Here is a 26,310-nt window from a genome sequence, read left to right as displayed (position 1 = left end):
GCCCCGCACAGATGTGCTCCTTGATGATTCTCTCCAAGATCTTCCTGAGCACCGAGGTGAGGCTTACAGGCCTATAGTTACTTGGGTCATCCTTCCTCCCCTTCTTGAAAATTGGGACCACATTAGCCAGTTTCCAATCCCCCGGCACCTGGCCAGATGTCCACGAATGCTCATACAGCCGGGCCAAGGGCTCTGCAATGACCCCTGCCAGCTCCCTCAACACCCTTGGGTGGAGGGCATCTGGACATACAGATTTAAAAATGTCTAGCCCTTCCAGAAGATCCCTAACTACATCTGCACTGACTGAAGGCCTGACGGAGCCATCACCAAGATTGCCCTACCTCTGGTAGGTGGGATATCCCGGTCCCTGTTCAAGAAAACAGAGACAAAGAAACTGTTAAAAATATCAGCTTTCTTGTCTGGCATGGCCACAAGATTACCGTTTGTGCCTTGTAGGGGCCCTACATTGCCTTCCTTCTGAAAAACCATGAGCCTTCCTTCTGAAACCATTGCCTTCCTTCTGAAAAACCATGAGCCCAACCACCAGCTCAACATTACATGGTCCAGGATCCCACTAAGAACATGTCATGAAGACAAAAGCAAAGGCAAGACCTCGGAACAACATTTTCTCCTCTGCTGAGTATGCATGCCCTCCACAGGAGAGATCCATACATGCTAAGCACCTTGACCCCATCCTGAATGATAGCTGCTGATGTCTGAAGCCTTCCAGCCTTCACAGTGCATACCCATCATCTGGCATCACTCCTCCTGACATCATAAGAGCAGAGGCCAGCAGGATAGAATGATTGAGACAAACTGAAAATGTGAGAGACCCACTGTATGACCATCCCACCGCGCACAAATGTCTGAAGTCGTGCAGGAGCTTCCTCACCACCCAACCTCTTGATGCCACACCCAAGGATACTTGACTACAGATGTGGAATGAGAGGCTGAAGACAATATCTGGCAGCAGGAAAATGGGTAGCAGCTTTGTCCTAACTACCAGGAGCTGACAAACCATGGCAAAGGTGGCGATGTCTCAACTACCTACATACCGGAGTTGGATACTCCAAGGAACCAATGAAGAAGTGGGGCTGTACCATTGGTTCAACCACCTGTGACTGTGGCACAGAGCCTCAGACTATGCAACACCTGCTGCATTACCCAGTGTTTGAAGGCACATGTGCAATGAAAGACCTTGCAAAGTACAACAAATGAGGCACAAACACATGTAACAAAATGGCCAAATGTAGTGTAGAGACATGTGAAGAAGAAGTCATCCTGCTGATGACCTGTGTGGGTTTGAATTCCACATTATTTATGATTTTTCATAGATGGTTTCATAGATGTTAGGGTCGGAAGGGACCTATTAGATCATCAAGTCCGATCCCCTGCCCTGGCAGAAATGAGTGCTGGGGCCAGATGACCCCAGCCAGGTGTCTGTCCAATCTCCTCTTAAATACCTCCAAGGAAGAGGACAGCACCACCTCCCTTGGAAGCTAATTACATATTTTGGCAACCCTCACTGTAAAGAATTTTTTCCTGATGTCCAATCTGAATTTGCTCTTTCAGTTTGTGGCCATTATTTCTAGTTACCCTGACAGGCACCCTGGTAAACATTGTATCCCCTATCTCTTGCTGCCTGCCCCCCCGATGAGTTTGTAGGCAGCCACGAGATCACCTCTCAGCCTCCTCTTGTGGAGGCTAAAGAGGTTCAGGTCTCCCAGTCAATCCACATAGGGATTTTTCTGTAGGCCTTTAACCAGATGAGTGGCCCTCCTCTGAACCCTCTCCAAGCCATCCACATCCCTCCTGAAGTGCAGTGCCCAAAACTGGACACAGTATTCCAGCTGCGGCCTGACCAGTGCCACATAGAGGGGAAGTATCACCTCCCTAGACCCATTTGTGATGCACCTACTTATGCAAGAAAGGGTTTGGTTAGGGTTAGCCTTTAGCCTTGCTTATTACCTCATCACACTGGTGACTCATGTTCATTTTGGAGTCAACTACGACTCCAAGATCACTTTCCTTAGTTGTGCGACTTAGTGCGATACCTCCCAGGCTGTAGGAGTGTTGATGATTCTTCCTCCCCAGGTGCAACGCATGACACTTATCCTTGTTAAACCTCATCCTATTCTGTTCGGCCTATTTCCCCAGCCTATTCAAATCAGCCTGGATTCGCTCCCTGACGTCTAGTTTGTGTACCTCCCCTCATGGTTTGGTGTCATAAGCAAACTTGGACAGGGTGCTTTCTAATCCCTCATCCAAGTCATTAATGAAGATATTGAATAGTAACGGTTGCTAGTACCAGTCACTTTTTCAGTTCGCTTTTGCATGACTCTTGGAAACTGTGGACATGCACGCACCAAACAATGTTGAAGAAACATTATTCAGGTTGCAAAGTCAAGCATTCGAAGGTTAGAAATTGCTGAACTCACAACTGCCTGGCAATTTGAAATCAGTTCCTTGGGCCTATGCATTCATTACATGATCACATACTATTTTTTCCTACAGGATACAGGACATTTCAACATAGTATGAACCTTTTATACGTAAATAGAATGCATTTATACATGCACTGTTCTGAACTGAAGGAAAATGCGGGCAAAATTAGATCTTAAGGTTTATTCCTTAGTGAGGATAAATTAGCTTTAATGATAACTTTGTAGTGGTAGGAAAGTGAGGCATCACATAAGCAGAGGGCATGGTACAGACAAGAATAATGACAAGGAAACAGACAAGGATAATGCAGGGCATTTTTTTGGTTGGGAATCTTATATAGACTTTCATATACTCATTGTGTAGACAGATATTCTTGGAATGCTTCTCCTGATGAAATAACAGGGCTGTTATTACTCCTGTCTGTCACTTTTAATGACAACCAAACAAATTGTGTACAGTATATAGAGAGCAAATTTAGATGCTTAATGGCAGGCAGCCAAAGTATTCCAAAGATCAAAGCAATCCATGGCACCACATTCTTCCCTAACTGCTAAACGTGTTTTAACTTAAGTGCGTTGTACAATGGTTAGAGCACAGAGCAACAACATACCATATGATACCTTGACTCATTAAAAATATAGGTACATTTTACAACTTCTCTCAGGGCAGATGTTTTGCTATTGCAGTATGCAAGGAGTTTTAGTTGACACTAAGTGCAGAGGACATGCTGGCTTGTACGAGGCAGCTAGGGCAGAAGGTATAGTTTACATAAAGTGCACAAGACAATGGGAAATCCAGTTTAAGGAGTTTGTAGAGACAGAGAAATGTGTTCTCTTCCAGGAAGTCTAGCCTAGGCTTCAGATAATGAAGCATCAGATCTGTCCTTGAATTCTCTCCAAGATGATTTTCTGTCTTTGCTGCAGCCCCTTCAGTTCCCTCTACAGATGGGATTAAGTCATTACAGTTCTGTAACGCCCCAATGACATGCTTTCACTGATTTACCAAGCTGCGTCTGTTGCTTTCGGGTTATGTCTGCATTGATGTGACATCAGCACAGGAAAGTAAGTTAGTATATGCTGAGTTCCACAATGCCATAATTAGACTACTGCCAGTATCCCGCCCCACTCTCATGCTGACTATCTTAGAGATAGTTTGGGCAGGTCTACCCACGCGCACATTTCAACATTGACGTCTTCTTGTCTCTTCCTAATCTTTCTCCAAAGTTCTTTCCCAGTCTTGTTGACTGGAGAGAAACACTGTGGGGCTTCCTCTATCCTAGTTTATCACATGTGTTTTCACTAGAGACCAACCAGTTTTTCATAGAGGGGAAAATGTTGCTTAGACTCTTGAGGAGGAATCTCCTTTTCTCAGTATACTCACTACTCCAGATGCCAGCTTCCAGGTTTCCATGCAGACTTCAAGACCCGGTACACTAGAAGGCATCTTGGACAAAGGAAAACAGTGGCAGAGGACTCTGAAGTCAAGACTGGCATCTATTCAACGACAGAAGAGATACTGGGATTCATAAGGCAAATGTCTCACACTTTCACCCATATTTCCAGATGTCTCACAATCCGGTGCGACTGAGATACAGGACAATCTCCTTGCAACAGACAGTCTATTGCCAGGCAAACAAAACAAAACAAAATTTCCACTGGGAGTCTTTACATTAAGGGGATATATTTAACTTTAAAACAATGTTAATAAAATGCCATCATTTAAAAAAACAAACCATCACAATAAGACAAGTCATCTAGGTTGAAGGAGACAGCATGGTGTAGGGGGGGAGGTGTAGTGTCAACCCGGGCAGCGGTGCTCAACCATCCAGTGGCGCATGCTAGATCCAGCTGCAGAGTGACCCTATGTGTTGTGCAATCCGGGGTGTGGGGCCCTGTCATCTAGCCTGCTGGGCTCCCCACCAGTTCGGAAATTTAGTGATAATTGTCCACGCTTTGGAAGGGCCTTACAGCTGTAAATGTGTTAATTATAACATTCAGGAATTTAAATTTAAGAATACATTTAATCCAGCTGCATTTTCCCACTTCACCTTCTACCAGTAGGTCTCCTGAGTTACCATGCAAAACACAGACCAGCTTTGGTGACTATGAGTATCCCAAATGGTATGATACCTCGGCTCGTTCTTGTTACTTGCTACCTAACCCAGTGAATGTAATTCTTCCTACATGTAGTTTAAGGCAAGAGAGTATAACAGTTGGTCCTGTCAGTTGGTCCTGACAGTTGGTCCTGTCAGACCAACCTGGTAGCCTTCTATGACCAGGTCACAAAATCCTTGGACACAGGTGTTGCGGTGGACGTAGTCTTTCTGGACTTTAGGAAGGCCTTCGACACTGTCTCTTACCCCATCCTCATTAAAAAACTAGGGGACTGTGGCATTGACACCTGCACAATCAATTGGGACACTAAATGGCTGGAGGGCTGCACCCAGAGAGTGGTGGTGGATGGGTCCTGTTCGACCTGGAGGGATGTGGGCAGTGGGGTTCCCCAGGGCTCGGTCCTTGGGCCTGCACTGTTCAACATCATCATCAGCGACTTGGACGAGGGGGTGAAAAGCATCCTATTCAAATTCGCGATGACACTAAGATGTGGGGAGAAGTGGGCACGCTAGAAGGGAGGAATAGGCTGCAATTGGACCTAGACAGGTTACAGGGGTGGGCAGATGAGAACAGGATGGGTTTCAACACTGCCAAGTGCAAGGTGCTGCACCTGGGGAGGAAGAACCAGCAGCATACCTACAGGCTGGGGAACTCCCTTCTTGTCAGCACAGAGGCAGAAAAGGATCTTGGAGTCATTATTGATGCCAAAATGAACATGGGCCGGTAGTGTGGGGATGCTGTCAGGAAGGCCAACTGTACCTTGTCATGCATCCACAGATGCATCTCAAGCAGGTCCAAGGAGGTGATCCTCCCCCTCTATGCAACACTGGTCAGGCCGCAGTTGGAGTACTGCATCCAGTTCTGGGCACTGCACTTCAGGAGGGATGTGGACAACATGGAGTGGGTCCAGAGGAGGGCCATCCGCACGATCAGGGGGCAGCAGGGCAGGCCCTATGAGGAGAAGTGGCTAAGGGACCTGAACCTGTTCAGCCTCCACAAGAGAAGGCTGAGGGGGGATCTAGTGGCCGTTTACAAACTAGTCAGAGGGGACCAGCAGGCATTGGGGGAGTCCCTGTTCCCCCGAGCACTACCAGGAGTGACTAGAAATAATGGTCACAAGCTGGCAGAGGGTAGATTCAGACTAGACATCAGGAGGCGCTACTTCACAGTCAGGGTGGCTAGGACCTGGAACTAGGGTAGAATCCGAGAAAAGTGGTGCTGGCTCCTACCCTGGGGGTCTTTAAGAGGAGGCTAGATGAACACCTTGCCGGGGTTGTTTGATCCCAGTGCTCTGTCCTGCTATGGGTCAGACTTGCTCAGGTCCCTTCCAGCCCTACCAACTATGAAATTATGAAACTATAAAACAATACTATAAAAATTTTAAAGGACATTAACAGCAGAGGACATTGGTAACAAAAAATATGCAAGTATATGTTAGACCCTGACTCCATGAGGCGCCCAACGACTAGGGAGACAACGATTAAATTGCTCATGGGTCCTGTTACTCATTAGCCAGAGCAAGCAGGGAGCAAACACCAGCACACATTGCTTGCAACAGCTTTATTCAGAATGGAGACAGCTTCAGGCCAGGTCCCAAAAAACCAACAAACAGGAGACCTGCAACAAATAATAGTTCTTTCCACATTTATACACTTTGGTTCATGCTTATTAACATTTATTCCACCCTCACTCCTCCTTTTTCCGCTCATCTCTCCTCCTATCTCAAGCTCCACCTCTGTTTACAGTTTGCTTCATTAGCATGGAATTGCCTATGCATTTTACTCATTTACATGCCTTTTTGCTATGAGCACATGTCTAAGACCTTCACCCTGCTTCTTCAGTCAATGGGCGGACTTTGACCAAAACCTGGAAGCTTCTGGAGGCTTCTTCAGCAATCACCATTCACCTTTTTGCATATGTTCATCTCGGATTCTGTTACCAATTACGTGTTGTCTTTTACATTCCAGTCTGTTTTTCTGTCCCATGTTGTACCATCTTCCACATTCCTGAGGCTTCACCTCATTCACAGCACACAAACTCATACAGACTCACTTGAAAATGGTTGACACAGTTAAGATGGTTACTTAGCATAGCCAAATGGCTTAGATATCATTCTGCCTTGTGGCCAGCAGCTTTTGCTAGGCCACAGGTTATAGCCTTGTATTTAGCTGCAAATCCAATGCTCCCCAAGATCCAAATATTGTCACCCTAACAGTATACAAAGAATATACAAACATAGAAGGCTCTGAATTAAACTTAATGGGTGCGTGTTGCAGAGCACTTAGCCCTAGCAGTAAGTGATGAGCCCAGCTGCCGGTTGCTAGGGCAACCAGAGGAGGTCAGCTGACCAGAAGGGGCAGGGCCTGGCTCCCATATAAAGCCCAGGGGCTGAGGCCAGGAAGGTAGTTCCCTACCAGCAGCCAAGGGGGAAGGAGCTCCCTCAGGGAAGAGAGGGGAAGACTAACTGAAGGAGCAGCATCTGACACAGCTGAGGGATGGAGTATTTCCCGGTAGGCTGGAATGTTGTTATGGCCGGGCGGCTTCCATTTAAGTTATAGCTGAAGGGCTGTGTTTTGTTTACTGTTTAAGACTGGTGGTTTGGGTGAGGCTTCTAGGGGTTGGAGGAGGCCTCATAGGGGACCCACAGCAGTGTGGGGGCCCCAGCGCCAGTGAGGGCACAGCATTCGGGATGCACTGACCCCAGCCCAGAAAGGGGGAGTTGAGAGGCCCCAGAGGAGGGGGGCAGCATTGTTGAGAGGCCCAGAGAGGGGGCACTGAGTGAGACAGGACCGTGGAGAGCCCTAGCACCAGAGGGTGCAGATCGAAAGAGGCAGGGCCCGGAGAGGACAAGGGGGCCAGATCATAAACAAGGCCCAGATAGAACAACATCTATTTCATCTGCAAGGCTTGGGGCGTGGTACAGGGATGATTGGAGCCATGCATAGCCCATAAGGCTAGGGTGCCCAGAAACAACGGTGGTACAAACTATCCGGGAGCAGGACCTACCAGGGGTCCAGGAAGGCACGGGGTCAGAGTGTACAGCTAACCGTGACTGAGAGGGCGTCAAAGGCAGCCTCCCAAATATATATTTTGTCATCAAAGACGTGGTGGGCGAGGATCAAGGGTGCCCATTGGGCCAACCTGGCATGGTAAGGAGGCCTTGGGGAGATCAAGGCCATCCTCGAGGACCCCACCCCGTGACAGCGCATCTACACATGCACTTTAATGTGCATTAGCCTATCTTAATGTGCATTAAAGCTTCACTTAAAAAACCATGGGCATTTTTACATGTGTTCCCAATGTGGTGCCAGGCACTTCTAATTAGCAAGCTGTGCTAATTAAAAGCTCCTGCATGTCACCTGTATCAGTGGCACATCGCGTCTCCACGCTAAGAAAATGGTCGTGGTGTGCTTTGAACTAAAGCACATAGAATGTGTTTTAGTTCAAAGCACACCACCATTTTCTCAGCTCAGAGGTGCATTGTGCCACTGATACATGTGACGTGAAAGGCTGCCAGAGTGCATTGATTATATGCTCCAGCGGACTCGATTAATTGAGTCTACTCCGACACACTGGATTTCCAGTGCGTCAGAGCAGGCTCCCTGCGTGTGTGTATAAGTGCCGCATGTAATTTAGTTAATGCGCATTAAAATAAGCTAATGCGCATTAAGCGTCACTTAAAAACCATGATCTATAGTTAAGATCATGCACATTAAGCCAGGCTAATCTGCATTTTCCTAGTACCTCATAATGGAGGGCACCTATTGAGAAGCACCAAGGCTGCTCCGATGTGCTGTCAGAGCAGATTCGGTACTTGTGTATAGGTGCCCTCCATTGTGAGATACCAGGAAAATGAGCATTAGCACCCATTCGATTAATAAGAGTCTGCTGGAGCGTGGCAATTGCCGGCTCCAGCAGCCTCTTGTGTCTCATATATCAGCATCCCCGTGTGCTTAAAAATGGTGGCAGGGGTGCTTGATCTAAAGCTCATCAAAAGAGCTTTAGTTCAAGCGTCCCCAACCACCATTTTTAAGTGTGGGGATGCTGATACAGGAGACGCAGCAGTTCTTTAATTACAGCAGCTCTCAGAGCCACTCTAATTAAAGTGCTGTCCCCCTCCCCTCCACACACAGCCCTAGAGCACATGTAAAAGTGCCCAAAGGTACTAGATTTAATGCACATTAACTGAAGTGTGTTAATGCACATGTAGATGCGCCCAACGGGTCATTGCATAGAAAAGCTGGAACTCTGAAGAACGATACCAAACTCTGTAATATTTACCTATGAGGACTCCCTGAAATATCTGGGAGAGAAGGACAGAGCAACTCAGTGCTGACGTTTTTAAATTTGATTAGTGACTTTAACCCTCCCCCTTTGAGCATCCAAAATATTTTGTATTCCATATAGGGGCTCCCGGCCAAAACCTTCAATAAACTGACTTCACAAACTATTTTTGTAACCTTTCCAAGATTGCAAGAGCCAAAATCTGGAGGAAGAAGGCGGCAACACTATATTGCAGAATAAAAAGATTAATGTGCTTCCAGATGTCTCTCAATCCCTTCAGGCTCAAAAAAAGAAATTATTGCTCGTGGCAGCAGATTTCATAGCCCTTGACTTCAGAGTCACATCAGCATTATGTCCTACCTAATATCAAAAGCATTATCTATTTTATGAACATTATTATGCTAATGAAATTTTATTGGCACAGAAGGTAAATAACGATGTAAATGAGGCTGCCATGAAGGATGAGAGATCAACATTTGGAATGTCTGTTTTTAGGCTGTAGTTTATTAGCTTCTTTCATAATCTACTGTGCCAGAAACAGAGCTGGTGTGAACCCTGGCCTGAATTTAGATTTAAAATATTAAGAAAAAATTAAGATATATAGAATGTTTATTAAATTTGAAGCTCAAGATGATTTTGAGGTACTTTCTCTAAGATCTTAGCAAATAATTATGTTTTTGTTATACTAAAAATCATTAATTTAGTTTAAATTACTACTATTGAAACCTACATTAGGGAAGGGTAATTTTTTTTTTTTTTTTTTTTTTTTTTTTAAGAAGGAAGAGTTATGAAATATTGTTTCCAAGATGCATGATAAGGTCCGGTTAGCCCTGCCAACGGTGACCTCGCGTTGTCAATAATGACTCTAAGATTCCTTTCTGCCTCCGAGTACGACCCTTCAGCCAATTTGCAATCCATCTGACCACGTAGGCATCGATGCCACAGTCACCTAGTTTTTTAATGAGGATGGGGTGGTCGACAGTGTCAAAGGCCTTGCTGAAGTACAGAAAGACTACATCCACGGCAACACCTGCACCCAATGCTTTTGTGACCTGATCGTAAAAGGCAATCAGGTTGGTCTGACATGACCTGCCCCTAATGAAACCGTGCTGGTTGCCCTTAAACATCATCCCCGATGCTGGCCCATCACAGATGTGCTCCTTGATGATCTTCTCAAAGAGTTTCCCCAGGATTGAGGTAAGACTGACGGGCCTATAGTTGCCCGGGTCCTCCCTCTTCCCTTTTTTAAAGGTGGGGACCACATTGGCTATCTTCCAATCATCTGGCACCTGGCCTGAGCACCACGAGCACTCGTAAAGCTGTGCCAAGGGCCCTGCAATAACCCCTGCTAGCTCCCTCACCACCCTGGGGTGAAGAGCATCTGGACCTGTTGATTTGAACACGTCCAGCCTCTCCAGAAGCACTCTAACCTGGTCCTCCTCAACCTTAGGTCTGGAGGCGTTCCCCTCGAGTCCGTTTTGAATCACGGTGGTGGAGTCCCGGTCCCTGCACAAGAAAACGGAGGTGAAGAATTGGTTAAAGATGTCTGCCTTCTCTTCTGGCGCAACCACCAGATTGCCCAGCGTATCTTGCAGGGGTCCCACGCTTCCCAGTGCCTTTTTCATCCTCCCTATATATTTGAAAAAGGACTTTTTATTATCTTTGATCTTGGCCCTATTTATCCTAGGTTCCAAGTTTTCTAAGGCGGTAACTGTATTTCTGTTACTTTTTTGTAGTATATCTAACCTAGCTGGGCTTCAGCACTGCACATAATTAAATAGCATCCGTGAAATTGGGTAAGGTGGAGAAGACAGGCATTTTAAAGAATTATAGAACAGGTAGGGAACCGACTAATGAGGACAAAATGGGAAAGGTTATGATGAAAGGTAAAGGTTATGATGGAGGAAGGTTACTAGTGAAATTCCTCGAGGATCAGTCTTGACATCTAATTTAAATATTATTGTTAATAACTATGGCATAAAAAGTGGAAGCATCCTAATGAAATTTGCTCGTCATACAATGCTTGGAGACAACATGTATATGAAGGAGCACAAAATATCACCTAGGATGAAACGAATGACCTTGAGGACCAGCATAATAGATATGAGAGGGGAAGGTGCATGTATTGAGGGGAGATTAAAAAGATTGTCTTGTGTAGTCTCATAAAATGATGGCTGAGTGGGGATACATCTAGTATTTAGGCTAGAAACGTGAAGAAGGTTGCTAAACTTCAGATGAATGAGGTTCTGAAACATCCCCACTGCCCCTGATAGGAGGCTAACCAATTAACTCATTTTAAGATAGAGCTTGATCTATTAATGAACATTTGCCTGCAATGGCCCATTACATTTCCATGTTCGCACACTGCCCAGTACACTGTGACCCTAATCCCCAGCTGGGATTTTTAAACTATGTGGCAATAAGAATAAAAATTCACTTTTTTATGTATTCCAGGAAAGATGGGAGTGTGTTTGGGGCCTGATTTGTAAGCACGCTCTTTTGCGGTATTTTAGAGAAGATAATTGTCTTCTGGCATCTTATTCTGATACAGAATTTCAAACAAAATATCAGGTGTTCTCCAGAGCTTAACTGCTTAACGAACAACAAGGATGAGTGTCACTTAATGATCCAGTTTTGAAAATCAATACATCATGCTTCCTCTCACAATGAAAGGGTATGTCTACAGGGTACCATGCAATGCTTTGCAGAGATACTGAAGCCAGTTCTGATGAGCTACTTTGCATACCGGAGAAAATAGTCATTTTAGCATGACACTCCCCACTGGCCAATGAGTCCCACTGTGGATGCTAATGTGGTTATACTGCTTGGGTATCTGTATGGTGCAGTATTGGGCCATGCAAATGGACTTACAGATACAAAATGAAGCAATAATCACCGAGACCATGAGTCCAGCTTCCAGGAAAAATGTGTTCAATAATTGTACCTGCTGAGAAACTAATATACAAGTCTACCCCCTCTATTCCTCTTTCCATATAAATTCTACTGGCACTTTGTGTTGCCTTACGTTCAGTATATTTACATCTTAACCACTTCAACCCCCACTCCCAAGTTTCAAAATATGTGCAATGAGCCAATTGGCAAAATATCCCAGCCATATCCTGGCAGATTCTGAAATATTCCTGCTTTAATCCCACCTCCTGCACCCCCAGGCTGCCCACCAGTGCTAGAAATCATCTACTCGTCCAGTTCTGCTCCTAACAATGCGCTCTCAGAAGGGCTGGCATGACAGCAGGGCTGCACGTGACTGGTGACATTTGTCAAATCATATGGCATTTCACACTGTGCACAGATCCTCCTGAACACAACAGCAAGACTCTCTTGACTTCAGTGGGTGCGGGATTAGGCCCACCGTGACATTTTCCTTCCACCCCCAAGCCTCGTTGCTGACTGAAACTTTTGTGACACAACATAGGCCAGAATGCCCACGGTTTTACGAGGTCATTACAAGAGGGCTCATTTTCAAGGTCCTTGTCACACATTTTACTGGAGAAGTGACTAGCTGACATTTACAGAAAGGCCATGACCTGATTAAAGAGTTTTGGTAGCATTACGTTACCCAGGGCACCAGGCTATCGGGACAATTTACATTTTAAGATAGACCCCATGACAGAGACTGGGTGTCTGTCTCACTCTCTGGAGGGCATCCTTCACCTCCAGTGACTATTTTAAACACAGCTCAGGTCAGTAATCAAATTAAGTAGCCCATCTCCTACCTCTTCAGCACCTTGTTTGAAATAAGGCTGGGACCCTTTGTCCCAGTCCCAGCGTTCTCATGGAGATCCTTGGCCAAGGGTCTTGGAGCTGAACAGCCATTACAATTGAATTATTCAAACGCTGCAACTTCAGAGCTTCGAGCTTGGAGCTAAGAGCCCTTGGCATCACTGAGAAAACAGAGCACAACTGTGCACTGCTGTATACAGACAGGTCAAAAACCAGGTCAAAGCACAACCTTGGGGTTCGTTAAAAAGCTCTCTGCAAGTTTAATTAGCCGTTGGCCAACTTAAAAAAAACCCCAAAAGACTAGCCAATGGTTTGATAGAATTTCATCAGAAAGGTTTCTGAGACCCAGGCTGGAATTTCAGAGTGCCACGCACCATCCCACGCTAGCCAAGTGCCAGGTTTAGGGCACTCACTAGATTTGGAATGAGTCCTTGAAGCTGGTTCTCTCACATCTCAGCAGAAATCACTGGGCTGGAGAGGATTCCAGTGTGTGTGTGATATACACCACTCTCTCTCTATATATAATCTCATTCATTTACATGACTCTTCAGCCCTGATCATTTATTAGCTACAGAAAAATCTTCTCTCCCAAGCTGAGTGATCAGTGATTTCTGAAATCTGTTAGTGAATGCATCTTATTAATACATTTCTGATTACTTCACTATGCTGGGTTATCCAAAATGACTGTTTTGTAGCATATGATCCTTTGTTTGATGGAGTGATAGAAGTGTCCATAATTTGTTGTAATTATAATTTGCTCTATGTTCATATTTTTAGTTAGATTTTAACAAAAATAGATGTTGTTCAATAAACTTAATGCCTAAGAATATTAGGGAGTTTTACCCTCAAATCGTGTATCACTTGGCTGCTGGAACAATTTGAGTTCCTCAAACAACAAGCACTTTGGGGCCGATTCATAGCCTGTCTGAAGCAACAAGCTTCAATTGGGCTTAGAATTGGGACTTGCAGTAAATGCTGTTAATATTCAGCTAACGCTGGTGAGAACATGTACTGTTAAAGGTAACAAGAACTAAGCTGCTAAGTATCCTTGCTATTTGCTTTTGGTTTTTTGCATTTTCCTCTTCTTGTACTTGCAAATCCTCATCCGAGTGCACAATTAAGAATCCATCTAGCATCTATCGTGCAGACATGGAATGAGATAATCAGCTTGTTAAAGAACACAATTGGGATCGAGATCTGCCTCTGCCCAACACCTCCTGAGCAAACACAGACGATTCATGCTGGCAGAAATTTCAAACCCGGATTGCTTGCAGTGGATGCCAAACTCTGTTTAAGCACCTAAATGGAAGCTCAGACTTCCATAAATCCATTCACTCATTTATAAAGGGGCTCTTAGCTTTAGGTATCTGTGTTTGAAAACTGTGACTTATGCTGTGCCTCAGTTTCCTTGTCTATAAAAACTGAGATGTTTCTGCCCAGCTACCACAGAGGGACATCGTAAGAAATGTAGTTTATTTCTAACTTGCTTTTAGATTTTCTGATGGAAGATACTATAGAAATACCAAATTTTGTTAATAAAAATTGACCAATACACCACTTGAAATGCTGCCCCTTCTCTATGCTGTGCCGCTGCTCCATTTCATTCACTTCTACTTTTTATTTCAAGGAAGCAGGTATGTTCCTACCCTCCCATCATGCTCTGGTCATTCTTTCAAAGCTTCTCTTCAAAAAGACTGCACGTATTGAGTTGGATTTCTACAAGGAAGGGTTAACAAATGGCAGATTAAGTGACAACACAGAAAAGAATTTCAAGCATGTGTAATACTTGCTCAAGAGTTCAGCGTGGAGCCTTGGGATCATAGTGGAAAGGAATCAGGACTCGTGGTAGACGTGATATCTGTTATTAGACCAACTAGATTTTTGCAAAAAAAAAATTTTAATTGCAAGCTTTCGAGCAACCTGGATACTTGGGGTCATAGCAGCACTCTAAGCAGGAAAGTCCAGGAATTCAGCGGCAAAACAGACACCAATTCAAGGTGAATACCTGGGCCCTGACAATGGAGCACATTGACATTATGTAGCTCTGTAAAACAAGCTCAGGCACAGCCTTGTGAAAGAGTGCAGGATGTTGTGTGTTCTTACTTCTTGGGTTTCCATTTCCACCCTCTCCCATAGCATGGAGGGAGAGGTTATTTCAGATTAACCAGGATTTATCCCACGCCAGCTTTGTAAGCATGTTGTAACAGAAGATCACCTGAACCAATATAATCCTCTCCATTTACAAACAAAACAAGACATCCACATTCATCCTCTTCGCTATATTAAGCTACAAGAGGGAGAAAGCATTTTATCCATCTAATTCTGTAGATTATTTAAGATTTGCAATCAACTGGCTGAAATTCAGTTTTTTAGAGGCAGAGTCTTGTAAATCTGTTATTTCTGTCCTTCTGATCAGCTATATATTTTTAGTATGCCCCAGTTATAACATGAGAACAACACCCAGTGCCTTGTGAATGGGAGTACTTTATCCAATGTTGACCACTTGTGAAAATCCCACCCAAGGCATCTAAGAGTTTTCTATTTTTCATTAACAATCTTTTTATGTGGTTGCAATAAAAGAGAAATAGATCCCCCTCCGCTTCTCCAAGGGTGCTGCATAAGTAAGTCTGTAATTTGGCCAATACAAAAATTATACCAGTTCGCTTCTCTCCTGTACAACTTTCCTCACCCAGCCTTAACAGTACCTCAACTGCAGAGCTTTCAAACATCTCCGATGAAAGGTCAATAAAGTTCAATAAAGAACATAAGAACATGCTGCAACGCTTAGGTGCCTTGATACACAAAGTATCATAAACATCTAGAAACTAGGAAAGAAAATGCCCTTGACATCTTAGATTCACTGAATGTGACATATTCGCACGTCAAGGCTCCTAGTCTCCTCTGACTTCTATCGGTCTAATCACTGACTTTAAAGCAGTTATTTACCCATTTAAGAGGAAAATAAGGATCGTTAACTCTTCTGTTATAAAATTATCTTCTGTGCTTTGAACTCATTGAGCCAAATTCTTCCTATTATTTCAGGAGAGTTACCGTACGGAAAAGCGTGTCTCTCTACTGTATTAAGATCATATTAGTTAAAGATGAAATGTGACCTGTGACTCTTACTTTAAAAACACAATCATCCCACGAAGGCTATAATTATGGGTGCTCTTTGTGCAACCAACTCTGCAGGGAAAAATAACCTATTTTACTTTATGCAGTGCGTATTCAGGAAAGCAGGCTGAAAGGAAATAAATGAAGAATAAGCATCAAGGTGGTTGATACATCTGTGCTGTATTTGAATGTCCTTAAAAACAAGTAAAAGTAAAATGGGACTGTAGTTACAACCCCAGGTATGGTACAAGTACAAGCATGTCTGCATTGAAATTACTTTTCTTTATTCACTGTGATACATTCAAACAGAAGTGCTCCTGATAACAGCTATAAAGTAACCTAAAATAAAAAAGGCAGAAGTCTGTCAAATACATACAGTAATTATTCATATTTTAAAGCATTAGTAACTGCTTGTATCCAAGTGCACCAAAAACCCACCTATGGGTCCCACGGTTTTGAACACTGCACTTAACAGAAACCTGCTCTAGCAAAACTGGTGTTCAGGACTAGAGTTAAGGCCTTCCAAAGAATAAAGCACCATCAGCCATGTGTTTGCTGACACCATAATAATTACTAACTTGAAAAAGATACGGTTTAACTGAAATAACATTTTCCTATAAAGCACAGGAGAAACCTACCTAGACTCATTCTTGCTCAACTCAGGCACTTCACACTAGAGGGCTGCTCTTTGCGCATGTAACATCTGTGCAATGCATAACTTGGGGAGCTACAGAGGTTGGCAGGAGATGGGTGTAATGGAATCTAGACTACGAGACAGCGTCTACCTTCCTGTTAAAAAAAGTAGCTACGTGCCTAGTTAAAAAGTAGCTATAAGCAGCTTTGTGCCTAGTTAAAAAGTAGCTATAATACCTGCCTAGTAACGTGACTGAGATGCAGTGGCACAATCAACCTGAGAAACACTGTGTCCAAAGTTTTTTGATTTATCCACATTTTTGGCTGGATTTTCCCAATTTCTAAAAATGTAGCTTTTGTTTTAATTATGACCTTGTTCTTGTAAAAGTCACTAATGTCTGTAAGAAACACCAGCCATCATTTCGCTCCAGTATAGCTGCTGACCTACTGAATTTCATGTGTCAAGAACTAATTGTAATGTGCAGTTTTCAAAGGAAACTGCCCCAAATAGTGCAAGAAATCAAAGGTTTAGATGCTATATAAGTTACACTACTAAATTGAGATGGCAGATATACATACCAACCTCAGTAACAATACCTTTACCCATATAGCTATGGAAACAGATGTAAGGACACAGATCAAGGGATGGAATGATATAACATCCTCATCCTCTCTCCTTTTCCCAACCTTACAACTAATAATTTAAGTAGCCAGCAAGACAAAAGATGTTTCTCCTTCCCTCCCAAAGAGCTTGCATTGCTGGAGGGGACACTAATGTGAGAAACCTTCCATAATTAAAGATCTAGATAAGTTACAATAGGAAATAAAACTTTACCCCAAGACCGTCTACACTGGGTATTTCTAAGGTCCCTGGTGGATTGAAAACTGGGGCCCAGATGTTGTAAAGATTTAATCACATTCATAACCGCTTATACAAAGAGAAATCAATGGGGCTGCTCACATGACTACATGGTATGTGCATCCTTATTAAATCTTTGTAGGACTGTGCTCTATGTTTTTAATGTTGCTAATAAAGCCTCAAATCACTCAAGCAGAAATGTAAAACTTCACTGATTGATTTACCCTTTATGCTCTTTGCAAGGTGCTCAACTTCCACTGTACAAGAACTGCCCTTCCCACAAAATAATAAAACACTGCAATGTTTGAGTTGCAAGCACCAGAGGAAGGGGTAGACCCTGAACACTCCCTTTCCAGCCCCAAAATCATATTTTCGTTTAAAATTTCAGATCAAAGCATTTCTGCTAACCTTGGGATTCATTACAGCAAACGTATGCATGAGATAGTCAACAGCATCCCTTTTGTCTAACTTTTTGGACACAGGTTAGATTTTGTATTACCACTTCCCAAATTAAGCAAATTGCTGGAACTACAAAGTAAGCAGCTTCACCTCCCCCTTCCCTCCCCCCACGGTTTTTTTCCCCTTCCACATTTTCTAACCACAATTCTTGTCACGCAATCGCCTTCCAAAGTGGTTTGACTGTAATGTTATCAAACACATCCTGGTGTTTCAGAACAGACTCGCGCACATTTGCAACAGACAAATTGGTAGCTTTTCCTCAGAAAGGTAATTAAGACCTGTAAGTGCTGTGCTTTCTGGGAGGTTTATGGTCTCTATCCCTCCCTACAGTCAAGGTAGTTGCCTTTGATCCAGTAACAGATCTGTGCATATTTGAGGGGCGTGATGCGAACCGCCACATTGAAATCCTGTGGGGTGCCGTTCATGTCCACCCACTGATGGCCTGAAAATATCCCAATAATTTTACGCTCCCATTTATGATGTTGTCTCTTCCACATCCTCACATATACCCCAGACCCACTCGCACCTGGCTGGGCATCGCACTGCTGATACAAGAGGTCGTATGTTTCATCTTTGACGTCACAGAATCGGTAAACCAGATTTCCTGGCCGATCGTTGTCATAACCAGAGAAATGAATCCTCCCTCCAGGCAGGTGTCTAGCTGGTGGGCTCACACCTATCTTCATAAATTTTCTTTTGTGAGGCTTCTTGAGCTCCAGCAGGGCATAATCATAATCCATGCCAATATCATTGGCATTTCCTTTGATCCATCCTTTGGGGACATGTGTCCGTTTCACACGGATCCACTGGAATTTCATTTTCTCAGGCATTTTGGACCTGGTGATATTAGCACCTCTGCTGCCATCTTTTAGTTTGGGTTTCAGGAAGCCCACCCTCAGTTTTTGGGCTCCTTTGACGTAACTTTTGCCATCGTGGATGCAGTGAGCTGCAGTAAGGACGTGCTTTTCTGCCACCAAAGTTCCTGTGCAACCTGTGGACAGCTTCACCGATGTGGAGAATGGGTAATTTAACAAGAAGTCCTTCCCAAAAATGCTGAACCTACTGTCGTAGCCATAGATCTGCCTCTTTGTTCGAGATCTACTTTGCGACCCATCACTACTGCTGCTGAGAATGTAAATGCCTACTTCGGTTTCAGTAAGACTACCGTTGGAAAACAAGGTCTCATAGGACAGGTAATCCTTCACTTCTTCGTAAGTTGGCAGCCGGGAACGCTTGTGGCACTCGGGCCCACAAGGTGATACTACTTCCAGTTTGGGTTCTGCATCAAACCGGGGTTTGTCCAGATTAAGAGTTGACTGAGGCAGGACGACTGGCACTTTGTAGGCTGGCCAGGTAGGCTTCCAGTGAGAACTGGAGGACATGACGTCCTTAACAGTGCAGAGAAGGAAGATTATAGTTGGCACTTGTGCCATGATGAATATGAATCTGGAAAAAGGAAAAAATATATATATATGTAAAACTCCAGTTACTATGAAAAACAGGTAAGATTCATTCACCACTGCAAAACAAGAGTTTGCTCACCAAACAAATACATTAGCATTGCTCTGAAAAGTTTATCCCTATTTAGGGTCAAGGTCCTGGCCCCACTGAAGTCAGAGGAAAAATTCCTGAGTGAGCTGTCGGAGAAAGTAAAAGTCCCATAGAGTGCATCACAACTCAGCAAAAGCATGAACTTGACCTTGGGGATACTTATGTGATTGCCCTGAATGTCAAGTAATTCAATTAAAAATAAAAAGGTGATGTGTATAGAAAACAGTTTCACATCAGACATCCAAGATCACACAGATGCGTTACAAAAATAGTGCCTGCCCAAAAGCCGCTTAAGGCAGCTCTGCAGAAAAGGACTTGGGGGTTACAATGGACAATTGGCTGAATGTGAGCCAACAGCATGCCTTTTTTTGCAAAGAAGGCTCAATGCATACTGGGCTGCATTGGTAAGTGTGCTGCCAGCAGATCGAGGAAAGTGATTCTTCCCCTCTATTCAGCACCAGCGAGGCCACATCTGGAGTGCTGTGTCCAGTTTTGGGCCCCTCACTACAGAAAGGATGTGGACAAATTGGATGTGCAACAAAAATGGTGAGGGGCTGGGGCACAAGACTTACTGAGGGAACTGGTCTTATTTAGTCTAGACAAGGGGAGACTGAGAGGGGACTTAATAGCAGGGCTGTGCAAGGCTTCGGACAGAGCTTCGGATCCGGAGAAGCTCTGGATGCTTTGGGGTCCGAAGCAGCGCATCCAGGTTGAAGCGCTGCCTCATTCGGCTTCCCGGGGCGGTTCGTAGCCGCCTCGGAGATCCGACCATAGGGTATAATGGGGAAACAATAAAATATCTATAACTTTGTTATTTTATGTTCGATTTGGATGAAAGTTTCAGAGATGGTAGACTCTCCAGAGGGGATGAAGCCTGCCAAGTGTCAAGAAGATTGGCACAGGGGTTTGGGAGGAACGGCACCCCAAATTCCTGAAAGCAAAACTCCTGTCATGTCTATGTGTTACAACACAGCGGGGTCAAAACTGCTGGGCTGGTAGCTCTTACTGAGACCACAAAGCCTGCCAAGTTTCAAGAAGATCGGTGCAGGGGTTTGGGGGGAACTGCCCCTCAAGCTGCGGACAAGCAAAGCTGGTGCCATGGGTGCAGTGGGACTGACTGTCCCTGTCCTGGGGCAGGGAGGGAGACACTGCTGCAGGCCTGGCTGCTAAGCTGCTGTGTTCCCAGTTACCAATCAATCAATCATGATTCACTCAGGGACCAGCTCAGTACACAGGACCTGGCTACTACATAACCACTTAATGAGCAGCAATTAGCACCTGCAAAACCAAGCTGAGAGGAAAGACTCAATCCAGACAATCAACTGCCCCAAGACGGACACAGTCTTGGCATGAGTTTTGCCTGTCAGCAGCTAGGGGTGCAGGGCCCCAAGACCCCCCTGCACCGATCTCCTCCACAGCTGGCAGGCATCGCAGCAGGGGCCACCATCCCTGCAGCTGTCACCCCGCTGAGCCTTAGCACACGCAGGGTCACCCATGGCACCAGCTTTGCTTGTCTGCAGCTTGAGAGGCACTTCCCACCCACCGATCTCCTTGAAACTTGGCAGGCTTTGCGGCCTCAGTAAGAGCTACCAGCCCTGCAGTTTTCACTCCTTGTGTTGTAACACACAGCCGTGGCATGAGTTTGGCTTTCAAGAATTTGGAGTACAGTTCCCTCCGAACCCCTGCACCACACTTCTTGAAACTTGGCAGGTTCCATGCTCTCAGCAGAGGCTACAATCCCTGAAAAATTCATCCAAATTGAACAAAAAACAACAACGTTATAGATATTTTATTGATTCCCCATTATACCCTATGGCCGGATCTCCAAGGCGGCTCTGAAGCTTTGGCCGGATCGAGATGGAAACCCGGTGCGGAGCTCCGGATCGGATCGCGGCCATCCGAAGCGGCCAGATCCAAAGCCAGATCGGATCGCTGCCAACTCATACAGGCCTACTTAATAGCAGCCTTCAACTACCTGATGGGGGTTCAAAAGAGGATGGAGCTGGACTGTTCTCGGTGGTGGCAGATGACAGAACAAGGAGCAATGGTCTCAAGTTGCAGGAAGGGAAGTTCAGGTTAGATATTAATAAAACCTTTCTTACTAGGAGGGTAGTAAAGCACTGGAACAGGTTACCCAGAGAGGTGGTGGAAGCTCCATCCTTGGAGGTTGTTATGACCCAGCGAGACAAAGTCTTGGCTGGGATGATCTAGTTCAGGAAGGTCCTGCTTTGAACAAGGGGTTGGGGAAGGGACCTCCTGAGGTCCTTCCCAACCCTAATTTTCTGAGATTCTATGAAGAGTCACGTTGCTGGCAACTGGGATTTTCATAGTCCCAAATATCCTTGGGTTACAGGATATTAGCTGTACATTGTAATAGCTACTGTAGGATGACATTTTCAAACTCAGATGCCTAAGGTTGGAAACTTAAAGCCCAATCTGGCCATGCACCTGCAAAATCAATGGCCTCTCTTTCAGAGGTCCTGAGTATCAGCAGCTTCCCACTGATGTCGATAGAAACTGCAAGCATTAAGCATCTTTGCAAATATAAATAGGCTATTAGCACAGAAATGTATTCAGAAGCTTCAAGTCTTGCTAAATAGTTATTTCTTTACTCTAGAAACCTCTTGCTCTGCTGCTAGAGTCTCTCCACTTCCTTATGACCTGGGTTAAAGATACATCAAACTGAGGAATGGACAAACGCCAGGAAAATGATGTGACCTTAACAGGAGCATGAATTTACAGCACTATAATTCTGGAGGTTTATTCCCCCTGTAGCATAAGGTAGAGGAAGGCTTTGCTCTGCCCCATAAGCTTGCACAATGCAGGTGAGAACTGCACGTGAGGGAGGGCAGTGGAGAGAGTTTATAGGCAAGATTCGGAGTTAACACACTGCCTCCTTCCACAGCCAATTAAAGTCATTAAACACGAACTAACCTCCTCCCAGCACAGACGGAAAAATGATACTGTGACTATGTTGACAAACCGCAGGCAGAGGGCTTCGAGCAGCACAGAACAGCGTGCGCTAGGATGAAGTCAGGGAAGTGCGTAACTTTAGTTTATTTGAAAATTAGCCATACAGCTAAATCGCTGTGGGAGATGGTGTTCTCTATGCAAGGAGACGGGCAGGCAGGTTCGCCTGCATACAAGGATTATTCAAACAAAACTTCACAATTATGTTGAGCTGACACATAGTTAAGCCCTGCTGAGGTTATACTGATAACGCTACATGATCATTCCTGAAATACCTCAAGCAAACAAACGACAAGAGACCATGCAGAAGGTGATCACAGCTAGCTAAAAACAAGAGAGCAAATTATTCTTCTTAACTCCTTCCAACGCAATTCTCTGTTTCTAAGCTGTGCTGGGGAATAGCTCATGAACTATGGATGAAGGTACATACGTGAACAGTATGGTGTCTGATTCTAGTATTATGACTGGGTACTTGTATGATCATTTACCTATGGTTGGGCATTTTATTTATCCTAAGGGAGGCTAAGACAAAGTTGGCAGAGTTCACCCCTGAGTGATGTAAACCGGCACAGAAATCTTCCGGTTTCCTACCATTCCCCCCACAAAATAGTGCATTATACCTGTAGATCTTAGAAGTGGTGGTCAAGGATGGAGCATAAGTGACACTACACACAGCTACAGAGAGGTGCTCAGGTTGCCAGAAGGGACAGGTGAGTGTGTGTGGCGATATTTCTCGGTGTCAAACATGATTCGCATCAAAAGGTGTCAGTGCTGAGCTCCTGCCCTTTGAAACATTATGATGACAAAGAGGACACAATTTATGATGAAGAGGACTCTATATGGAAATGCTTAGTGGCTTCCCCGGTGGGAACAGAAAACAGGTGTCATCATGATCAGATAATGCTTAATGCAGTGGTTCTCGAACTTTTTATACGCAAGACACTCCTTAGGCCTGACCCACCCTTCAGAAAATGCCAACTCGTCCCTTTCACTCATTTTTCGACCATGGAAAAATAATACAGCAGTTGTTCTGTTGCAAAGAACTAAGAAAGACCACAACAGTTCATAACGTTTCTAATACTATGGATTCCTATTTGAAATCCCCCATGTTTCAGGGATGGATTTGGTAGCCGTGTTGGTCTGAGACAAAAAAGAAATGCAAAACTTTGTGCAAAATGAAGTTTACCTGGGGGAACTTTTTACCACCTTTCATTTTCCCTGAGCCCGTGGTGCATGTGCCTGAAAGACTGCAGAAAAAGATGGTTATTTTTGTGTGATTTCTAAGTTGGTTTAATAAAAGGTATCATCTCTGAACCAAGAGTTCTTGAGTTTTGCATTTCTATTTGAAATCCCTGCGTTCATCTTGTGAATCATGTTTGTACACCTAACAGCGCTAACATTGTATAGCGCCCTCAAGGGACCCCAGGGTGCCATAGGACCCCAGTTGAGAATCACCAACTTAATGACACGTATCCCATTACTGAAATGGTGCACTGCTGTGCTTCTTTTCTTTCTCACACAGACCCTTGCATCAACGGGACAGTTCCTCCTATAAACCATTACTTGCACAAAGCTGTTTCCCTTCTGCCTGTAAATACAGTTTCAGGCAGTAGAGGGCAGCCCCCCAGCGAGGAGAACTCCATGCCTGTTGGAACTCGTCCCCTAGAAAACTTTGCAAAAGTATGGATCGCATCTGTGTGGCTCCCAGCTCTTTGAAACTGGGCTTTACTCCAATGCACACCTTTGGATAAAGCTATCTATAACCTTTCCCTGACATTTTAAGGCCTTAACGCTGTCCAGTCACTGTGTAAATACACTGGATGTAAAGGTCATTTCATCAGCTACTACTTTTTTATTATCTCAGCTCTTATGAAAAAAACATTAATAATGAAACAGGGGGAAAAAAAAAGAAAGAAGTTTCTGTCTTGGGTTAGAAGCGAAGCACCAATTACCGGTATCAGAGCATCAACATGAATCCATGCAATTAATTATGTTTCCACATAACGTATTATTGTTTCCTTTTTAAATAAGCTTACTTTGGCATAAAAGTACAAGTTCTGTATCATATCATTTCTGTATCATATCATATTCTGGAATATTTTTTTTAAATTCTCTGAGGGGAAAAATGAGGTTATTTTTAAATTTTCCAGATGTTCCCAAATTCTGTGGCCCACGGCATAATGCCACGTATATTTTAAGAGAGCCTATTATTTCATTTCTAGTTATGAAGTAGACTAGTAGGTGAAATGTTCTGTACTACACTGGGTAGTAATTATGTTTCACTAATTATTTCATGAGCGACCCTGAAAGACATCTGAAGGTCAGAAGAAAGGGGGGGAAGGGGAAAACTTTTTTTTGAACAGTTTGTGTGAAATGACAGCAGATATATTATGATACGATTAGACTGCCTTGCAATACAGAGGGGTTATACTGTGGTACCTATTGTTTCATTTTAATTTATATCATGTCGTAAACATAACATACCTTGGACTTAATACAAAGCACTGCTTTGATGGGCAAGATAAAAAGTGGGCTGTACATTATTGTACTTGATAATGGAATTAAAATTGGTCTGGGAATGGAAACACTGACAGCTACCCTGGGGGTCAGCACACTGCTACAACGCTGCAGGCATACTTTCCTGCTGCAAAAGGCATTCATGCCTTGAAAAAATGTTGGTGGAAGAGAACTGCCTTGTTCAGAATGTGCATGAATCATATTCTGAAAAGCAAGTCATTTTTTGGAAGCCTGCAGTGTTTAGAGGGTGGTTCTTGCAATAGGCTATTAAATGAAAATAAATCCTGGAACCTACAGTGTGAAATCCTGTGCACAGAATAGTCTCCATTACATTTTGAAATGAAGGAAGTTTTTCCATAGTGCTGGAGGCCGGAATGATTAATGTGGCCAAAAAAAGGGCCCTACCTCAAACCAAATTACAGAGGTGCACCAAATTACTGCTACCGCTGTGCCAAAATACCTAAGCTGCTTTTCTTAGTCGCAGAACTTGTTAAAACACAGCCAAACTAACTGAGCCGTGCTTTAAGAAACGAGAGGCTCCAACTGCAATTAAATTCCAGCGTGTGCATGCTCCATCAGTGACACTGAACACGCTCGAGTGGCCAAATAAAGTTTCGCTCACTCTATCCTTTCCCCACTACTCGGAGGGTTGTAGGAAGAGATGTGATGGAAAACCTGAAACACATTTTGATCCTTTCAGGCCAGGGGTATCTGCCAACACATACAGAAGCACAGTGGGTATTCTGGCACGTGCTAGAATGACAGATGCACACAAAAAGACATAGATCACACTTATATTTTTACTAGCTGGTCTGATTTCTTTCTCCGTCTATTGCTATTCAATAGTTTTCCTTTTCTTCATCGGGTTTGTCATTGCATCCCGTGCAGTTATGTGATTCTTGTCTAAACAGGTAAATTGCAAAGGGAGGATACAGTGATAACTGATAAGCAACAACCATCAAGTCGTGTGCCAGCAGTTACTCCAGACCAGCGGTTCTCAAACTCTTTTTTTCTTCGCGGACCGCTGCAAAACTGCTGAGGGTCTTGGCGGACCGCTGAATAAACTTTTCTTTTTCTGTTCTACAAATCAAAGCACACGACTCTTATTTTAATATCAGCAGTCTTACCTTCCTAACGCGACGGGCGTGCCTGGTTTTTGGGGCTAAACTCTGGGAAGTCGGGCGCAACGTTCGGCAGCTTTAGCCTCAGGTCGCCTTTCTGCGGACCACCCGAACGAGCGGCGCTCGCGGACCCCAGGTTAAGACCCTCTGCTCTAGGCAGGATCCCAGGGGATGCTACCGAGGCTGCCCATCTGCCTCTTCCTCAGCCCCCGGCTCCAGCAACTGCCTGGAGCCTCAGCAGCCCCTTCACATACAGGGAACCTGATGTCTCACTTCTTTTTTTTTAAATAAAACTTATCTGCACTGGAGGGCTGATGTCTCGGGGACCTCTGGCTACCTCCAGCGCCTCGGGGGTGTCAGCTTGACGCCGCTCTTCTCCGGAGATGCTCTGCCAGCCCGGGGGTCTTTCCAAATGCCCCAGGCTGGGCAGTCCTTGCAGGCCTGTTTTGTCTAACCAAGCGATGCTGCTGGCACTACCCGCATTTAGGCAGTTCATAATCAGCAG

General features: G+C 44.5%; 1 protein-coding gene across 4 annotated transcripts; it reads right to left on the bottom strand.

Moving 5' to 3' along the window:
• Nucleotides 1–15,855: 15,855 nt before the first annotated feature.
• Nucleotides 15,856–26,082, bottom strand: PRSS23 (serine protease 23). 4 transcript variants are annotated; one of them, XM_025215645.1, is made up of 2 exons: nucleotides 25,812–26,082; nucleotides 15,856–19,092 (listed from the first exon to the last, which is right to left on the bottom strand). In XM_025215645.1, exon 2 carries the CDS (start codon nucleotides 19,077–19,079, stop codon nucleotides 17,961–17,963), a length of 1,119 nt encoding a protein of 372 aa, XP_025071430.1. In that variant the 5' UTR covers nucleotides 19,080–19,092; nucleotides 25,812–26,082; the 3' UTR covers nucleotides 15,856–17,960. The 4 variants fall into 4 exon arrangements, with proteins under 4 accessions (XP_025071430.1, XP_025071429.1, XP_025071427.1 ...); XM_025215644.1 differs by lacking the exon at nucleotides 25,812–26,082 and adding an exon at nucleotides 25,641–25,764; XM_025215642.1 differs by lacking the exon at nucleotides 25,812–26,082 and adding an exon at nucleotides 22,788–23,177.
• Nucleotides 26,083–26,310: the final 228 nt, after the last annotated feature.

Source organism: Alligator sinensis, unplaced genomic scaffold (assembly GCF_000455745.1).
Source record: "Alligator sinensis unplaced genomic scaffold, ASM45574v1 scaffold523_3, whole genome shotgun sequence".
In the NCBI taxonomy this organism is placed as follows: domain Eukaryota; kingdom Metazoa; phylum Chordata; order Crocodylia; family Alligatoridae; genus Alligator; species Alligator sinensis.
The sequence above is the reverse complement of the archived record's forward strand: the minus strand, read 5'-3'. Positions and strand labels throughout refer to the sequence as shown.